Source organism: Ranitomeya variabilis, chromosome 1 (assembly GCF_051348905.1).
Source record: "Ranitomeya variabilis isolate aRanVar5 chromosome 1, aRanVar5.hap1, whole genome shotgun sequence".
Classification (NCBI taxonomy): domain Eukaryota; kingdom Metazoa; phylum Chordata; class Amphibia; order Anura; family Dendrobatidae; genus Ranitomeya; species Ranitomeya variabilis.
In genome coordinates this window covers 13,556,454-13,576,319 of record NC_135232.1, presented here as the reverse complement: position 1 = coordinate 13,576,319, position 19,866 = coordinate 13,556,454, and the positions used below count along the sequence as shown (strand labels likewise).

The 19,866-nt window shown below is 48.3% G+C and overlaps 2 protein-coding genes across 2 annotated transcripts in view; both read left to right on the top strand.

Annotated features, from left to right (window-relative positions):
• LOC143793392 (gastrula zinc finger protein XlCGF66.1-like) overlaps nt 1-19,866 on the top strand; it is a 438,535-nt gene that overhangs the window by 154,867 nt on the left and 263,802 nt on the right. The gene's annotated exons all lie outside the window — the stretch shown is intronic.
• The window catches only part of LOC143793521 (uncharacterized), a 45,855-nt gene continuing 31,524 nt past the window's right edge, over nt 5,536-19,866 (top strand). The window contains exons 1-6 of the mRNA XM_077280563.1: nt 5,536-5,594; nt 10,285-10,431; nt 10,748-10,927; nt 11,316-11,439; nt 11,604-11,680; nt 15,809-15,926. Coding sequence (XP_077136678.1) covers nt 10,342-10,431; nt 10,748-10,927; nt 11,316-11,439; nt 11,604-11,680; nt 15,809-15,926 — 589 coding nt within the window. The 5' untranslated portion in view covers nt 5,536-5,594; nt 10,285-10,341. The remainder of the gene's footprint in view (nt 5,595-10,284; nt 10,432-10,747; nt 10,928-11,315; nt 11,440-11,603; nt 11,681-15,808; nt 15,927-19,866) is intronic.

Sequence of the window (19,866 nt, the reverse complement as noted above, 5' to 3'; positions counted from 1 at the left end):
CCACGTATTTCCCGTATGACACTTTAATCACAGGACACAGAATATATATCACACAGGTACAGAGGGCAGGCCTATTGAAAAGCGGCAGGCCAGATATACATTACAATAGCCACAGGGGGCCGGAGCCTGCCGATATTTACTGTGGGAATTACAAAGGTGGGAGAGGTCAGAAGGGGGATATCTTGTCCCCTCTGCCCAGGGGCGCAGCCTGTGGGCTGATGCATTAGGGACATGCCTCTCACATGGAAACTATTATACATACATATAACTGCACAACATAATCTGGGTGCTGAGGGGTTCTGTAACAGGTGTGATTAAGGCATGTTTACAGCTTGAGGGGAAAACACCAATTGTTAGCGATAGGTTGAAGAGATGGGTTAGGGTTGGGATGAAGACTGTGGCGAGGTTTGGGATGAAGTGGGATGGGATCGGGTCAAGTGCACAGGTGGTGAGATGCAATCTTGGGAGTAGAGTGGAGAGTCGATCTTCTGTAATGGTGGAGAAGTTAGTTTTGAAGGTGAAGGGCTGGGCAGTTAGGAGGAAGGGCTCTGGGGGTTGTTGACCAAAACTGTCTCTGATGTTATCAATCTTCTTCTTGAAAAATGAGGCAAAGTCTTCAGCTGAGATGAGTGGGGAGGGAGGAGGTGCTGGGTGATGGAGGAGAGAATTGAAGGTGTTGAATAACTGTTTAGGGTTGTGAGACAGGAAGGATATGAGAGATGAGAAGTAGGTTTGTTTAGCTGTGGCGAGTGTGGCCTTGAAAGTAGTGAGGGACTGTTTGAATGCGATTAAGTGCTCGTTGGAGTGGGATCTTTTCCATCTCTGCTCAGCAGCCCTAGAAGCTCGCCTCAGTTCTTTTGTCAGGTTGGTGTGCCAGGGCTGTCTGTTGATTTCACGAGCTTTGGTCTGTGTGAGAGGGGCAACAGATTCCAAAGCTACAGCTATTGTGGTGTTATATAGAGCAGCATCCGCATTGTGTAGGGAACTTATGTCTGTGAGGGAGGAGGGATTCAGAGAATGAGTGTAGATCAAGATGTTTAAGATTTCTGCGAGGGTGTGCAAGTTTGTGGGGTGGGGATTGTAGACAAGGAGTGGAGAGGGAAAAGAATGTGATAAAAGCAATAACATGGCCTTGTCTCTGATATAGCGTTGTCTGTGTGTTAAGCTTTCTTTGTTACAGAAGGCATAGTAAGCTTTGTAGAATCAATTTGAAAGCAATTTGGCAGAATCCATAATTTATGACCTTGTTATTCCTAACTAAAATACTTTCTTAGGTAATGTAAGAAGCCATTCCCACTTTTCTTAGCTCTGTGGTTGTAATAAAGACTTGTGACTGGGCATGTAAGACCAGACAATAATTGTACACTGACATACACTGGCTGTGTCTTGTTTTTTTTTTTTAATCTCCGATGCATAGTATTTATTGGGACAAAAAATGGCAGATCTGGAGATAGTGTGTAAGGGGTTACTAAGACACATGAGACACATATACATACTATAACCAAAACACTAGGGTTGAGCGACTTTAACTTTTGCAGGATCGAGTCGGGTTTTGTGAAACCCGACTTTCTCAAAAGCCGGATCATGTGAAATCAGCGGATTATTGTGAAAAGTCGGGGGGCCGACCGAAACCCAATGCAAGTCAATGGGGATTTTGTTTTTTCTCTCTCTCTCTTCGGACAGAGTGTAAAATCAATACATTCCTCGGACTGTGTAAATCGCGACATCCAAAACGGTAAGATGGCGTTTATACCCCCACCCCCTGTGACGCCGCAGAAAGCAAGACGAGACCGCCCACACTCCTTCATTGGCTGAAAAAATGGTTAAAGCGTCATACGAAACTCGAGTTTGGCGCGAAGATCGCCGACCGCATGGCCGATCCCACACTGGGATCGGCTCGGGTTTCATGAAACCCGACTTTGACAAAAGTTGGCGACTTATGACATTGATCGATCCGTTTCGCTCAACCCTACAAAACACCATCCATTCCCCATAAACTATTACACTGTCTTTTCTTATGAAGAATAACTATCAAATCATCCTCCTTTAACCATGGCCTACACACTATACCCAAGTTATGAACTATAGCCTTCACACTGTCCCCATCTGCAGTAACCATCCCAACAATGCCCCTTCTCCATACTGTACCCCAGCTTCACACTGAACTCCCTGCATGTTGGTTCTACACAAAGTCCCTCCTTATATACTGCCTCCCATACTGAATGTTCAGCTCCACTGAGAACTTACCTTCCCTTCCTTTGTGGCACTCTATCACACAGCCCGCACCCCATATACTCCCCACACACAGCCTGCACCTCATGTACACCGCACATACAGCCTGCACCCCATGTCTTTCCCACACAGCCTTTACCCCACCATGTACTCCCCATATTTTGCCTGCACCGTATGTACTCCCCAAATACAGTCTGCATCCCATATATAGCGGATGGTGCTTTTAGGGTGATGTGCAGTGTTAGTATTCTGCCATACTTAGCAGTTTAGATTTAGCTCCAAAAATTATTCTTTGGTCTTCTCTGGCCAGAGCCCCTTCTTCCACATCCTCGCTGTGTCTCCTACATGTATTTTTGCTACGGGATTTCTTATGATTTGCTGTCAAAAACGGCTTTTTCTCCCATGAAAAACAGATTTGTGGAGTATACGTCTAAGGACACGTTCAGTATATTACCTCAGGATTTGTAAGTCAATATCAAGAATCGAACAAATAGAGGAAGAGTATAATAGAAACACGTCACCACTTCGGCATTTTTCACCCACTCCAGGTTTTGGTTTGCAAATACTGAGGTAAAATACTGACCAATTACTGAACATGTCAACGTGGCCCAATAGTTGTCCTGTGGACAGATTCCCTTCCTTGAGCTGTGGCTTACTGCAGCTCCTCCAGCGACCATGGGACTCCTGGCTACTTTATTCATTAGTGCTCTCCTTGCTTTGGATGTCAGTTCAGGTGGACGGCCATGTCTTTGTGGGTTTGCAGTTGTGCCATACTTCCATTTTTATATGATGGTTTGAGCAGTGCTCTGTGAGATGTTCAGAGCTTGGGCTATTTTTTATAACCTAACCCTGCTTTACTCTTCACAGCTTTAACCCTGACCTGTGTGGTGCGCTCCTTGGTTTTCATGACGCAGTTTATTCCCTAATGTTCTCACACCTCTGAGGCCTTCACAAAACAGCTGTAGCTATACTGAGAACAAATTATGCCCAGGTGGATGCAATATACTTACCGTATGTGACTTCTGGTGGCGATTGGTCACTCAAGATATTATTTAATGTGAACCTGTCAGCAGGTTTTGCTGATATAAGATACGGCCACCGCCTTTCAGGGCTGATATACGGCAATCTATAATGCTGTAGAAAAGCCCCCGATCCGACCTGAAAGATAAGAAAAATAACTTATCAAACTCACCTGCAGGGCGGTCCGGTCTAATGGGTGTCACAGGTACGCGTCAGGCATGGCTCCCTGGCGTTGCATTCCTCCATTCTCCTCCTGTCACCCGAGCCATCTACAATGGAGCTGCCAAAATCTCCTCTATTCTCCTGTCACCGCTGAGCCGTCTACTCCGGAGCTGCCGGAATCTCCTCCATTCTCCTGTCACCCGAGCCATCTACACCGGAGCTGCCGGAATCTCCTCCAATCTCCTCCCGTCACTACTGAGCCGTCTACACCAGAGCTGCCGGAATCTCCTCCATTCTCCTCCTGTCACCGCTGAGCCATCTACACTGGAGCTGCCGGAACCTCCTCCATTCTCCTCCTGTCACTGCTGAGCCTTCTACACCGGAGCTGCCGGAACCTCCTCCATTCTCCTCCTGTCACCGCTGAGCCTTCTACACCGGAGCTGCCGGAATCTCCTCCATTCTCCTGTCACCGCTGAGCGATCTACATCGGAGCTGCCGGAATCTCCTCCATTCTCCTCCTGTCACCGCTGAGCCGTCTACACCGGAGCTGCCAGAATCTCCTCCATTCTCCTCCCGTCACCGCTGAGCCGTCTACACCGGAGCTGCCAGAATCTCCTCCATTCTTCTCCTGTCACCGCTGAGCCGTCTACACCGGAGCTGCCGGAATCTCCTCCAGTCTCCTCCTGTCACCGCTGAGCCATCTACACCGGAGCTGCAGGAATCTCCTCCATTCTCCTCCTGTCACCGCTGAGCAGTCTACACCGGAGCTGCCGGAATCTCCTCCAGTCTCCTCCTGTCACCGCTGAGCCATCTACACCGGAGCTGCCGGAATCTCCTCCATTCTCCTCCTGTCACCGCTGAGCAGTCTACACCGGAGCTGCCGGAATCTCCTCCATTCTCCTCCTGTCACCGCTGAGCAGTCTACACCGGAGCTGCCGGAATCTCCTCCAGTCTCCTCCTGTCACCGCTGAGCCATCTACACCGGAGCTGCCGGAATCTCCTCCATTCTCCTCCTGTCACCGCTGAGCAGTCTACACCGGAGCTGCCGGAATCTCCTCCATTCTCCTCCTGTCACCGCTGAGCCGTCTACACCGGAGCTGCCGGAATCTCCTCCATTCTCCTCCTGTCACCGCTGAGCCGTCTACACCGGAGCTGCCGGAATCTCCTCCAGTCTCCTCCTGTCACCGCTAAGCCATCTACACCGGAGCTGCCGGAATCTCCTCCATTCTCCTCCTGTCACCGCTGAGCCGTCTACACCGGAGCTGCCGGAATCTCCTCCATTCTCCTCCTGTCACCGCTGAGCCGTCTGCACCGGAGCTGTCGGAATCTCCTTCATTCTTCTCCTGTCACCGCTGAGCTGTCTGCACCGGAGCTGCCGAAATCTCCTTCATTCTCCTCCTGTCACCACTAAGCGTCTGCACCGGAGCTGCCGGAATCTCCTCTATTCTCCTGTCATCGCTGAGCCGTCTACACCGGAGCTGCCGGAATCTCCTCCATTCTCCTCCTGTCACCGCTGAGCCGTCTACACCGGAGCTGCCGGAATCTCCTCCATTCTCCTCCCGTCACCCCTGAGCCGTCTACACCGGAGCTGCCGGAATCTCCTCCATTCTCCTCCTGTCACCGCTGAGCCGTCTACACCGGAGCTGCCGGAATCTCCTCCATTCTCCTCCTGTCACCGCTGAGCCGTCTACACCGGAGCTGCCGGAATCTCCTCCATTCTCCTCCTGTCACCGCTGAGCTGTCTACACCGGAGCTGCCAGAATCTCCTCCATTCTCCTCCTGTCACCGCTGAGCCGTCTACACTGGAGCTGCCGGAATCTCCTCCATTCTCCTCCTGTCACCGCTGAGCCGTCTACACCGGAGCTGCCGGAATCTCCTCCATTCTCTTCCTGTCACCGCTGAGCCGTCTACACCGGAGCTGCCGGAATCTCCTCCTGTCACCACTAAGCGTCTGCACCGGAGCTGCCTGACTCGAGAATGTCAGGAGACAGAACAAGGAGGAAGCGTCTGCTGCTGAGGTCTCCACAGGTCCTTCAAGTAGTGTCTGTTAGTCCTGCCCCCTGGTCACATGACGGTGACGTCACCACAGGTCCTTCAGCTCTCAGTGCAGCAGCTCCGTCCTGGTTGTGTGCAGCTCGTGTTCTCTGGTGTCAGCCAGCAGCAGATTTCCCGCCATTCCGGTGAGATTACAGGAGGGTTTGGTGGAGTTTTGGTGCTTGTGGTAAATCTGTGAGAGGAGAGTGTGGGGTGAGATCAGAGCTGTTCCTGTGGAGGCTCCTGCTCCATGTGACTGCGGCTCCTCAGTGTTGGGGATGTTAACCCCTTAGTGACGGAGACAATTTGCTACTTAACCCTTCATGACTGGAGCTTCTTCCGGTTTTTCTTTTTTCGCTCCCCTCCTTCCCAGAGCCATGACTTTTTTATTTTTCCGTCCATATGGCCATGTGAGGGGTTATTTTTTGTGGGACGAGTTGTAGTTTTGAATGACCTCATTGGTTTTACCATGTCGTGTAAGAGAAAATGGGAAAACAGTGCAATCCCACCCTTGTTTTTTGTTTGGCTTTTTTGCTAGGTTCACTAAATGCTAAAACTGAGCTGCCGTTATGATTCTCCAGGTCAGTACGAGTTCACAGACACCAAACATGTCTCGGTTACGTTTTATCTAAGTGGTGAAAAAAAAATTCCAAACTTTACTAAAAAAAAAATAAATATTTTGCGCCATTTTCCGATACCCGTAGCGTCTCCATTTTTCGTCATCTGGGGTCAGTTGAGGGCTTATTTTTTGTGTGCCGAGCTGACGTTTTTAATGATACCATTTTCGTGCAGATACGACCTTTTGATCACCCGTTATTACATTTTAATGCAATATCACGGTGACCAAAAAAACGTAATTCTGGCGTTTTTAGTTTTTTATCTCTACGCCGTTTAGCGATCAGGTTAATGCTTTTTTTATATATAGTAAAACACGTGTGCACAACTGTTAATGGTGCAAAGGTAGGTTCCCACACCTTGTAGTATATAAAGAAAGAACCTTGCACTCAACTGAAATGCTCTTGGTGAATTATAATGTAGTACCAAAAAACGTTTCGGTCCAACAAGCCGGACCGTCATCAGTTACGTACTGTGAGAGAGATAGGAGAGACAGCCGTGTCTCTAGGCACAATGAACCTCCTCTTCCTGCACCAGTGGGATTAAGTCCCTGGTCCTGCACTCTTAAATCCTATCTCTCTCACAGTACGTAACTGATGAAGGTCCGGCTTGTTGGACCGAAACGTTTTTTGGTACTACATTATAATTCACCAAGAGCATTTCAGTTGAGTGCAAGGTTCTTTCTTTAAATCCTTTTTTTATATTGATAGATCGGTCGATTCTGAACGCGGCGATACCAAATATGTGTCGGTTTGATTTAGGTTATAACTCTGGAGCTTCCATGGATCCCGGTGATTCTGACATGTTTTCTCGTGACGTATTGTACTTCATGTTAGTGGTAACATTTCTTTCATATGACTTATATTTATTTATGGAAAAAACGGAAATTTGGCAATTTTCAAACTTTTAATTTTTATGCCCTTAAATCAGACAGATCTGTCACACAAAATAGTTAATAAGTAACATTTCCCACATGTCTACTTTACATCAGCACAATTTTGGAAACAATTTTTTTTGTTAAGAAGTTATAAGGGTTAAAAGTTGACCAGTGATTTCTCATTTTTACTACAAAATTTACAAAACCATTTTTTAGGGACCTCACATTTGAAGTGACTTTGAGGGGTCAATATGATATAAAATACCCAAAAGTGACACCATTCTAAAAAGTGCACCCCTCAAGGTGCTCAACACCACATTCAAGAAGTTTATTAACCCTTTACCTGCTTCACAGGAACTGAAGCAATGTAGAAGGAAATATTGAACACTTGACTTTTTTTCACAAACATTTTAGTTCTAAACCAATTTTTTTTATTTTCACAAAGAAAGAAAGAGAAAATGAACCACAAAACTTGTGCAATTTCTCCTGAGTACGCCGGTACCCCATATGTGGGGGTAAACCACTGTTTGGGCGCATGGAAGGGCTCAGAAGGGAAGGAGCGCTGTTTGACTTTTTCAAGGCAGAATTGGCTGGAATTGAGATCAGACGACATGTCGCATTTTGAGACCCCCCTGATGTGCCTAAACAGTGGAAACCCCCCAATTCTAACTCCAACCCCAACACATTTTCTTGTCTCCGATGCATCGTATTTATTTTATTTAATTTTTAATACGGAGCAATAATGGAAGATCTGGAGATCGCTTCTATCTCAGCCGAAATTACCGTATTTTTCAGACAATAAGACGCACCGGACCATAAGACGCGCCTAGATTTTAGAGGAGGAAATTAGGAAAAAAGATCCTGAAGCAAAAAATGTGGTCAAATCTGTACTTAATATCCCCATCCTGGTAAATAAGGCTCCCTCATCCCTATCCTGGTATTCATGGCCTCCGCATCCCTACCCTGGTATTCATGACTCCTCATCCCTATCCTGGTATTCATGGCTCCTCATCCCTATCCTGGTATACATGGCCCCTCACCCCTATCCTGGTATACATGGCCCCTCATCCCTATCCTGGTATGCATGGCCTCCTCATCCCTATCCTGGTATGCATGGCCCCCTCATCCCTATCCTGATACACATGGCCCCCTCACCCCTATCCTGGTATACATGGCCTCCTCATCCCTATCCTGGTATGCATGGCCCCCTCATCCCTATCCTGGTATGCATGGCCTCCTCATCCCTATCCTGGTATACATGGCCCCCTCATCCCTATCCTGATACACATGGCTTCTCATCCCTATCCTGGTATGCATGGCCTCCTCATCCCTATCCTGGTATACATGGCCTCCTCATCCCTATCCTGGTATACATGGCCCCCTCATCCCTATCCTGATACACATGGCTTCTCATCCCTATCCTGGTATGCATGGCCTCCTCATCCCTATCCTGGTATACATGGCCTCCTCATCCCTATCCTGGTATGCATGGCCTCCTCATCCCTATCCTGGTATTCATGGCCTCCTCATCCCTATCCTGGTATACATGGCTCCTCATCCCTATCCTGGTATACATGGCCCCTCATCCCTATCCTGGTATTCATGGCTCCCTCATCCCTATCCTGGTATGCATGGCCCCTCATCCCTATCCTGGTATGCATGGCCCCCTCATCCCTATCCTGGTATACATGGCCTCCTCATCCCTATCCTGGTATACATGGCCCCCTCATCCCTATCCTGGTATACATGGCCTCCTCATCCCTATCCTGGTATTCATGGCTCCCTCATCCCTATCCTGGTATACATGGCCCCTCATCCCTATCCTGGTATGCATGGCCCCTCATCCCTATCCTGGTATGCATGGCCCCCTCATCCCTATCCTGGTATACATGGCCTCCTCATCCCTATCCTGGTATGCATGGCTCCTCATCCCTATCCTGGTATACATGGCCTCCTCATCCCTATCCTGGTATACATGGCCCCTCATCCCTATCCTGGTATGCATGGCCTCCTCATCCCTATCCTGGTATGCATGGCCCCCTCATCCCTATCCTGATACACATGGCCCCCTCACCCCTATCCTGGTATACATGGCCTCCTCATCCCTATCCTGGTATGCATGGCCCCTCATCCCTATCCTGGTATGCATGGCCCCCTCATCCCTATCCTGGTATGCATGGCCCCCTCATCCCTATCCTGGTATGCATGGCCCCCTCATCCCTATCCTGGTCTGCATGGCCCCCTCATCCCTATCCTGGTATGCATGGCCTCCTCATCCCTATCCTGGTATACATGGCCTCCTCATCCCTATCCTGGTATACATGGCCCCCTCATCCCTATCCTGATACACATGGCTCCCTCATCCCTATCCTGGTATGCATGGTCCTATCGGAAAAGATTAAAAAACCCAAACCATTCCACTTCCTTCCTCCGCTCCCTCGCAGCGTCCTACTCCGTTGCCAGCAGCTGATTAATGCTTGTAAGCAGCACATGGCAGGGACGTCACAAGCAGAGCACAGCTGCCGGAATACTCACCGGGACTGTTCATCGCAGAGAGCAGGGAGTATTTATTGCTCTTCAGTAGTGCGCAGTGTCAGCCGGAGCCTTCCTGCTGCTGCCGGCAGTCACGTCCCTGCCATGTGCTGCTTACAAGCATTAATCAGCTGCTGGCACCGGAGCAGGACGCTGCGAGGGAGCGGAGGAAGGAAGTGTAATGGTTTGGTTTTTTTTAATCTTTTCTGATGGGACCATGCATACCAGTACCAGGATGCCAAAAAGAAATGAATATTCATTGCCTTCCATGCCTCTCTTTAGCAGCGGGCACAGGAGTTAGCCGCATCCTCCGTCTCCTGCCTCTGTGACCTGCTGCTCTGCCAAAACCGCTCCCCACCACAGACAGAGTTGGTATGTCCGGACTATAAGACGCACTCCCAATTTTTCTCCACAGTTTGGGATGAAAAAAGTGCATCTTAAAGTTAGAAAAATACGGTAGCTCTCCTTGGAAGGGACTATAGCAAGAGGGATGTACAGCATCTCCTCATCTCACAGCCTCCGCTGGCAGTGTAGTTATCGCGGTGACCATCCCCCTCTGGTGGTATAGTTACCATGGTGACCGACCTCTGCTGACGGTGTAGTTACCACGGTGACCGGCCCCCTGCTGGTGATTTAGTTACCTCGGTGACCGTCCTCCACCTACGAGGCTGATAATGAGCGGTCAGATCGGCGGAGGAGGCCGCAGTGGAGTTTTGTGGCTTTTCCTCCTGATAAATGTTGATATTTGGCAGAATTTAGTGATTGTCGTTCTCTCGTCCCCTGTGATTTCCATCTTCTCCTTCATCATGAAGACGCCGGCAGGACGAGATCCCTCCAGCTGATCCAGTGCTCATCCCTCCTCCTCCTGAATGACCCCGAGGATGGACGAGGACAGGGATGAGACCACCAGAAGATTATTCCACTTCGCCCTGGAGATCGTCTCCCTGCTGAGCGGAGAGGTAACTCCTCTACATTTCTATCAGCTTTATTGTGTTCTGTGACAAGTCCGACATCGGGAGGAGGAAATCCAGAATAGAGAGAAGGATTCTTTCCTGTAAGAGCAGTGATTGTGTGGAGCTCTCTGCCCGGAGGAGTTGTCATGGGGATTCCCTATAAGAGCTGTAGAGGGGCCGGGATGTCTGTCCGGAGGGGAATAATATTCCCGGTTATGGCCCCAGATTACTGGAGACGGTTATTGATCCCGGGATTTCTACTGATTGTCAGATCTGGAGTCGGGAAGGAATCTTCTCCCTAAGTGTCTCTCTCCATACACAGGATTACACAATAGTGAGGAAGACACCAGGGGACGGTGTGACTCCCATCATCCATCTCCAGGAGTCAGGAGGGCGGAGCCCGGGCCCCATCACAGCGCCTCCCCCGCACTCCCTGCTACATGAGAGGAACAAGAAGATCCTGGAGCTCAGCAACAAGATGATTGAGCTGCTGAGCGGAGAGGTGACTGCTGGGACATTATACAGCACTGGCGGATTCTGGGTGATGAGCGGAGAGGTGACTGCTGGGACATTATACAGGACTGGAGGATTCTGGGTGATGAGCGGAGAGGTGACTGCTGGGACATTATACAGCACTGGGGGATTCTGGGTGATGAGCGGAGAGGTGACTGCTGGGACATTATACAGTACTGGAGGATTCTGGGTGATGAGCGGAGAGGTGACTGCTGGGACATTAAACAGCACTGGAGGATTCTGGGTGATGAGCGGAGAGGTGACTGCTGGGACATTATACAGTGCTGGAGGATTCTGGGTGATGAGCAGAGAGGTGACTGCTGGGACATTATAGAGCACTGGAGGATTCTGGGTGATGACGGTGTGGTTGTTGTCAGGTTCCTATAAGGTGTCAGGACGTCGCTGTCTATCTCTCCATGGAGGAGTGGGAGTATCTAGAAGGACACCAGGATCGGTACCAGGATGTGATGATGGAGGATCTCCGGCCTCTTACACCACGAGGTGAGAGGAAACCTTCCCCTGACATCAGATTGTCTCTTTAGGGTTGGTTGGTTGTTATTAGTGATGCAGCCACAGATATTTCTGTTCTGATGTCACCTACTACTACTCCCATCATCTCATCATCACATCACACAATCTATTCCATCACTGTGTGTCTCCTACAGATGGATCCAGGAGGAGAAATCCACCAGAGAGATGTCCCCGTCCTCTGTATCCCCAGGACTGTCCGGAGGAGAATCAGGTAGATGGCCCTGAGCCCTGTACCGGATCTGTATATGGGGGGACATTTCTGATCGAGGTCATAATGTCACAGATTTTGGTGGTTTCTTGTATTCTTTTTATTATTATTATTATTATTATTTATTTATATAGCACCATTGATTCCATGGTGCTGTACATGAGAAGGGGTTACATACAAATTACAGATATCACTTACAGTAAACAAACTAACAATGACAGCCTGATACAGAGGGGCGAGGACCCTGCCCTTACGGGCTTACATTCTACAGGATTATGGGGAAGCAGACAATAGGTTGAGGGTTGCTGCAGCTCCGGTGTTGGTGAGGCGGTAGCTCCGGTGGTGGTGAGGCGGTAGCTCCGGTGGTGGTGAGGCGGTAGCTTCAGTAGTGGTGAGGAGGCAGCGGGGTCAGTGCAGGCTGTAGGCTTTCCTGAAGAGATGGGTTTTCAGGTTCCGTCTGAAGGATCCGAATGTGGTTGATAGTCGGACCTGTTGGGGCAAAGAATTCCAGAGGATGGGGGATATTCGGGAGAAGTCTTGGAGGCGGTTGGATAAGGAGGGAATAAATGTGGAGGAGAGAAGGAGGTCTTGGGAGGACTGGAGATTACGTGAGGGAAGATATCGGGAGATTAGTTCAGAGATATATGGAGGAGACAGGTTATGGATGGCTTTGTAGGTCAGTATTAGTAATTTGAATTGGATAAGCTGAGGGTATGGGAGCCAGTGAAGAGATTTGCAGAGGGTGGAAGTGGGGGAGTAGCGAGGAGAGAGATGGATTAGTCGGGCAGCAGAGTTAAGGATGGACTGGAGAGGTGCAAGGTTGTTAGCAGGGAGGCCACAGAAAAGGATGTTGCAGTGGTCAAGGTGGGAGATGATGAGGGCATGCACAAGCATTTTAGTAGATTGAGGGTTGAGGAAAGGACGGATTCTGGAGATATTTTTGAGCTGGAGGCGACAGGAGGTGGAAAGAGCTTGGATGTGCGGTTTGAAGTACAGGGCAGAGTCAAGGGTTACTCTGAGGCAGCGGACTTCCGGTACGGGGGAATGCTTGATGTCGTTAATTGCTATAGATAGGTCAGGTAACGAAGATCTATGAGATGGAGGAAAGATGATGAGTTCAGATTTGTCCACAGTTTGAGGAAGCGAGAGGAGAAGAAGGGGGATATGGCTGATAGACACTGTGGGATTCTGGACAGCAGGGAGGTGACGTCTGGGCCAGGAAGGTGGATCTGAGAGTCATCAGCATAGAGGTGGTACTGGAATCCATTGGACTTTTTGAGTTGTCCCAGGCCAAATGTATAGATTGAGAAGAGTAAGGGTCCTAGAACAGAGCCTTGGGGGACTCAAACAGAGAGAGGGTGGTATGAGAAGGTAGTGTGGGAGTGGGAGATGCTGAATGTGCGGTTGGAAAGGTATGAGGAGATCCAGGATAAGGCGAGGTCTTTGATGCCTAAGGAGGAGAGGATCTGTAGTAGGAGGCAGTGGTCAACTGTGTCGAAAGCAGAGGACAGGTCTAGAAGGAGGAGTCCATAGTATTGTCCAGTAGCTTTGGCGGTAAGTAGGTCATTGGTAATTTTTGGTTAGGGCAGTCTCAGTTGAGTGATGGGGGCGGAAACCAGATTGTAGATTGGCAAAGAGCAAGTTTGATGAGAGGTGGGAGGAAAGTTCAGCGTGGACGTGCTGCTCCAGGAGTTTGGAAGCGAATGGGAGCAGCGATATTGGGCGATAGCTGGACATAGCAGTTGGATCGAGGGTTGGCTTTTTAAGGATAGGCATGATTGTGGCATGTTTGAAAGCAGAAAGGAAGGTGCCAGAAGTTAGTGATAGGTTGAAGAGGTGGGTTAGGGATGGGATAAGTGTGGTGGTGAGGTTGGGGAGGAGGTGGGATGGGCTGGGGTCGAGCGCACAGGTGGTGAGGTGCGACTTGGAGAGGAGACAGTTAAGCCCCCCTTCAGTGATGTTGGATAGGGAGGTTATGGGGCTTGGGCATTGGTCTGGTATACAAAGGGGTTGTGGTGGTTGAACAATGAAGATTTGCCTTGTTTGGTCAATCTTATTTTTAAAGTGTGTGGCAAAGTCCTCAGCAGAGATGAGGGAGGTTGGAGGGGCAGTGGGGGGCAGAGGAGGAAGTTAAAGGTTTTGAATAACTGTTTGGGGTTGTAGGATAGGGAAGATACGAGGGTTGTGAAGTAGGCCTGTTTAGCAGAGGTGAGAGCTGGTTTGAATGCCAGTGTTGCCTGTTTGAATGCAGTGTAGTCATCTTGCGAATTTGTTTTCTTCAAATGCCACTCTGCAACCCTGGACACTTGCCGGAGCTTTTTAGTGGTGTTATTGTTCCAGGGTTGTCTATTGATACGTCGCACTCTGCCATGAAAGAGAGGGGCGACCGTGTCAATAGCTGATGGGAGAGTGGCATTGTAGAAAGCAGTGGCAGTGTCTGTGTCGTGGAGTGAGGATATGGATGCCAGTGGTAGGATAGAGTCAGAGAGTGTGTGGGTGTCTAGGTGTGCAAGGTTTCTGCAGGGTTGCGCATGTTGCTGGACATGGGTGACCGGTGAGGAGGACAGGGATGAGATGGTGAGCAGATGGAGGTCGGATAGAGGGAGAGGGGAGGTGGTAAAGTTAGATAGGGAGCAGAGACGGGTGAAGACCAGGTCTAGTGTATGTCCGTCTGTGTGGGTGGCTGCGGAGGACCACTGAGTAAGTCCAAAAGATGAAGTAAGGGACAGGAGTTTGGAGGCTGTTGACTGAATGCTATCAGTGGGGATGTTGAAGTCACCCATCATGATAGTGGGAATATCAGTGGAAAGAAAGTGAAGAAGCCAGGTGGAGAATTGGTCAATAAAGGCAGTGGCCTGGCCTGGAGGTCGGTATATGACGGCCACTTGTAGGTTGGAGGGAGAGTAGATGCGGACAGAGTGGACTTCAAAAGAGGGGAGGATAAGGGAGGGCAGAGGTGGGATTATGTTAAAGGTGCAGTTTGACAAAAGGAGAAGACCCACTCCTCCACCATGTCTGTTGCCGGGGCGAAGGGTGAGGGTGAAGTGGAGGCCGCCGTAAGACAGCGCAGCAGGGGAGGTGGTGTCAGAGGGTGTTAGCCATGTTTCTGTGAGGCCGAGGAAGGCAAGCTTGTGAGAGAGAATAAGGTCATCAATCACATGAAGCTTATTGCTGATTGAGCGGGCATTCCAGAGTGCTCCAGAGAGAGGGAGCAGGGGGGTGAGCGTCAGGGGCACGGGTTTTATGTTGGAAAGATTGCGGTAGTTCATATTAGATAGGGAGCAGTAGGTGGGGGTAGTAATGGGAGGTATGAGCTGTGAGGGTCCAGGGTTGGGAGATATGTCTCCAGCAGTGAGGAGAAGCAGAGAGAGGGAGAGCAGGTGGGAGAAGGAGAGTGGGCGGCTTGTTTTATGTTTTATTAGGACAGATTTGAGGTTGAGGAGCAGGTCAGCAGAGGAGGTCTGGTGGGGAGGAAAGAAGGAAGAGGAGATGATTATTTGGTTAGAGGGTGCTGGGGTTTGTGGATAGCAAAGGAGAGAGAGGATTAGTGGAGCAAACACTGTAAGGGCATATGTAAACATGGTGAAGGAGTAAGATGGGTAAAGCTACATCCGAGTAAAAAGAAGTGCTCAGGCTACGTTCACATTTGCGTTGTTGGGCGCAGCGTCGTCGACGCAACGCATAAATCATACACAACGCATCGTTTTGTGACGCATGCATTCCACGTTAACATGAAATTTGCTGCAAAAAAAACTGCATCATGTAGCGTCGGCTGCGCCCTGACTGTTGCGCCCAAATGACGCATGCGTCACAAACGCTTGACAACGCATACCGGCGCATGTCCATGCGCCCCCCATGTTAAAGATAGGGGCGCATGACCCATGCGTCAGTTTCCGTCGACGACGCTGCGCCCAACAACGCAAATGTGAATGTTACCTCACTCAGCAGACATACCCAAAGACAGATACATAGAGTGGGGTCCTGACTCCTGCCGTTGAAATAACTGCGGCGTCTCGATGCTTAGCTGCAGTGATGCTTTGCTGCAGGGATGCGCGTGCCTGACCCCACACGCGTGCACCCCTCAAGATGCTACTAAATGTATTGTGTTGATTGTTACATCTGATATATCAGGAGGAAGATCCGACTAAGAATAAAGTGAAGGAAGAGACAGAAGAAGAAGCGATTTCGAGGGGGGATCAGCCGTGTGTGAGTGACGGGAAGGAGGAGATTCCGGGAGATGTTTCCACAGGTATGGAATAATGACGGGCATGTGTGTGTGATGATGACCGGCATGTGATATTGTAGTAAAATCTCTGACATGGATGGAAACGGAGCTCAAGTGACATGGGAACAGCATGGGGAAGACGCCTGGACACATCTCTGACTCCCAGGTCACTACTGCGAACAATGTTGTCAGAGTATTGCGCCACTTTTATGGACTGACAATAAAACATACAAAACCGCAGATAAAATGGAATAAACAGGAATAAAAGGTTAGGAAACATCCTTTCCTGTATGACTGTTTTATATGGCAAAATTAATAGGAGAGGAAAAAACCCTCCTCCACCCCTCAGGCTATGTTCACACTGTTTTTACTGCATTTTTGTGCTTTTTCAATGGTGAAAAAACACTGTAAAATCACTGAAAGACTTGACATCCTACTTCTTTAAAAAAATGCAACAGTTTTCCATTTGTCAAGAAAAAAAAGGAATAGTGTGCATGAGATTTCTGAATTTCTGGGACTCGTAGACTGCTGGAGCCTATGCACTAAGGGCAAGACCTATCAAAAATGAGAAGGAGGGAATGCAACACCCCCTGGAATATACGTAGAATAGGGCCTCAGAAAACATTTCATTTAGAAGGAGTGGGACTTCTGAGGCCAACATCAAGGAGTCCCAGATCCAGGGGCACGGGATACAACTAGCACAACAAGGACCTTCAGGCATCGGACTCCAGCTAAGGTGGGCAGCAGTTCCTCCTGTGCCGGCTCAGAGCATCAGGCAGCCCACAAGGCTTCAAATAGATCAAAACTGGGGGTTCAAAACATGTTTTTACCTCCTTGGAGATCTTTGCCAATGAATATTCATGAACCATGTGGGGGAAAGTTCTCCAACCCATCCTGGGGACAGAACACCACAAGTCCTTTGTCCATTTATTCACACAGGAGTTACATTTGGGTCTTTCTCCCGTTGTATGACGGCATCTTTATTTTTATTTTACACAGAGTTGACTCAAATCTAAGGCTTGCAGGCCGCAGTCACTTCTCCCTCCCTGCTTAAGATTATTCCGGGGGTTTTATTGCTGCCGGGGTCATGATAACTAATAGGCGCATCTGTATTCCCATGCACCCTTTCCACCCTAAAATGAGTATACAGTTCATGTTTTTTTTTATTTTTCTTGTTCTCCTCCTCCCACACCATATCAACAGGGTTATCATGCGGCCCTCGCAACAAATTTTTTTGAGGGCCCTGAATTACACATTTTGAAGGGCCATCAGGCAGGAGGCACTCATAATTTTTGAGCGCCATCAGGTGGCCCTCAGTCATACATTTTGGAAAGTCAGCAGGCGGCCCCCGCGCTAACTTCATTTTCAGGGCTACATATTTTATTTTAAAAAACACCATATTGTTTGCAGGCGGGAGCACAACAAACATGCTCATCCATGAGTCACAGGAGACAAGTGATCCCACATTTGGACTCTCTGAGGAGCGAGTCTTTACAATTCCATTTATTGATTCTGGCCTCTCGCCCTGCTCTTTTCATGAGGGACATGAGATCGTATGTATTCATGCCAAAATGTTTGAGCAGTCACGGTCAGAAGAAATCTACGGTGGGGAACAGCAATTAGTTTCTCAAGTGGACGATGATAATGACACAGTTGCTAACAAGTGATGTTAAGTCAACAAGTCGGGAGGCGGACCAGAGGCGGGAGTGAATGACGATTCGGTGCACAGTGAAGTCACTGACCCAACCTGGCAAGGTGCCATGCAGCGCGAGGACAGCAGAGCAGAGGTGGCGGAAGCAGCAGGACCACAACAGGCAGGAAGAGGCAGTGGGGTGACCAGAGGGAGAAGGCGGCACCACTAACCAAACAACACCATGAAGACAAAGTCTCCAAACAAGTCAGGGACAAAGTGCAAGTCAGGGTTGAGTTATAAGAAAAAAATCCCCCAATCTCTGATGATCCCCGAAGCACCATCAAATCCATTATCATCAAATGGAAAGAATGTTACCAAAACAAACCTGAGCGCATGTCAAAATTCTCAGCCTGTGCAAGGGCATTAATCAGAGAGGCAGCACAGAGACCAAAGGTAACCCTGAAGGAGCTGCTGAGTTCCCAAGCAGAGACTGAAGAAGTATTTGTCCATACGACCACAGTAAGCCGCACACTCCACAGAGGTGGCCTTTATGGAAAAAGCCTTTACTTACACAAAAAAATTGTAAGGCTCGTTTTGAGTTTGCCTAAAGACATGTGGTAGACTCCCCAATTGTATGGAGGAAGGTGCTGTGTTCAGATGAGAATAAAATTGAACTTTTTGGACACCCAAGGTAAACCTTATGTCTGGTGCCAAACCAACATAGCTCATCACCCCAAGAACACCATCTCCACAGTGAAATATGGTGGCAGCATAATGCTGTGGGGATGATTTTTGGCAGCAGGGACAGGAAAAATGGTCTGAATCGAGGGGAAGATGAATGGTGCGAAATACAGGGATATTCTTGAGCAAAACCTGTTTCAGTCTGTCAGTGATTTGATACTGGGATGAAGGTTCACCTTCCAACGAGGAAATGACCCAAAGCGTACTGCTATAGCAACACTCCGGTGTTTTAAGGGGAAACATGTAAATTTTCTGGAGTGGCAGAGTTACTCCAGACCTTAATCCAAGCAGAATCTGTGGTGAGACTTGAAGATCGCTGTTCACCAGAGGAAACCATCTAACTTGAAGGAACTGGAGAAGTTTTGCTTTGAAATATGGGCAAAAATCCCAATGTTTATATCAAGGTGGATGTTGAGATTTTTCTCTTTAACCCTTTCACTACTCGAGTATATTTTCACCTTCATGGTCAGGGTAAATTTTACAATTCTGACCAGTGTCACTTTATGAGATAACTCTGGAACGCTTCATGGTATCCAAGTGATTCAGAGTCTGTTTTTTGTGACACGTTATACTTCATGTTCGAGGTCAATTTTGGTCATTATTTTTTGCATCTTTGACTTTTTATGCCTATAAGTTACACTTACCATATGTCTACTTTACTTTATTTTTTTAAACTTTTTTGTTCGGAAGTTGAAATGGTTAAAATTTTATCAGCAATTCCTCATTTTTTTACAACAAAATTTACAAAACCATTTTTTAGGGGCCACATCCCATTTGAAGTGACTTTGAGAGACCCATGTGACAGAAAATACCCAAAAATGACACCATATAAAAAACTTCACTCCTCAAAGTGCTCAAAACCACATACAAGAAGTTTATTAACCCTTTAGTAGCTTCATAGGAATTAAAGAAATGTGGGGGGAAAACATGAAGATTTTACTAAAATGGACCATACAGTTTGTTGCGCAGTGTTTCCTGAGTATGTGGATACCCCATATGTAGTAGAAAACTACTGTTTGGGCGCACGGAAGAGCTCGGAAAAGAAGGAGCACCATTCGACTTTTGAAACGCAAAATTGGGTGTAATAGATGGTATGTCATGTCATGTTTGCAGGACTGCTGATGTGCCTAAACAGTGAAACAAACCACAAATGACCCCATTTTGGAAACTACACCCCTCAAGGAATATATGTAAAGGTGTGGTATGCACCTTGAACTCATAGTTCAGAAGTTTATAACTTTGAGCCGTGAAAATATATAAAAAAAATTCCCACAAACATGTTGCGTTAGATCCAAATTTTGAATTTTCATAAGTAAAACGGGAGAAAGTGGACCCCAAAATTTGTTGTGCAATTTCTCCTGTATTCGCCAATATCCTATATGTGGTGGAAAACTACTGTTTGCATGCATGGCAAGGCTCAGCAAGGAAGGAACGCCAACTGAATTCTGGAGTGCTATTTTGAGAGAGATTGGTGATGCGATGTCACATTTGTAGAGCCCCTGATATGCCAAGACAGCAGAAACCATCACAAGTGTCCTGATTCTGGAAACTACACCTCTTGAGGAATTAATCTAGGGGTGTAGTGAGAAT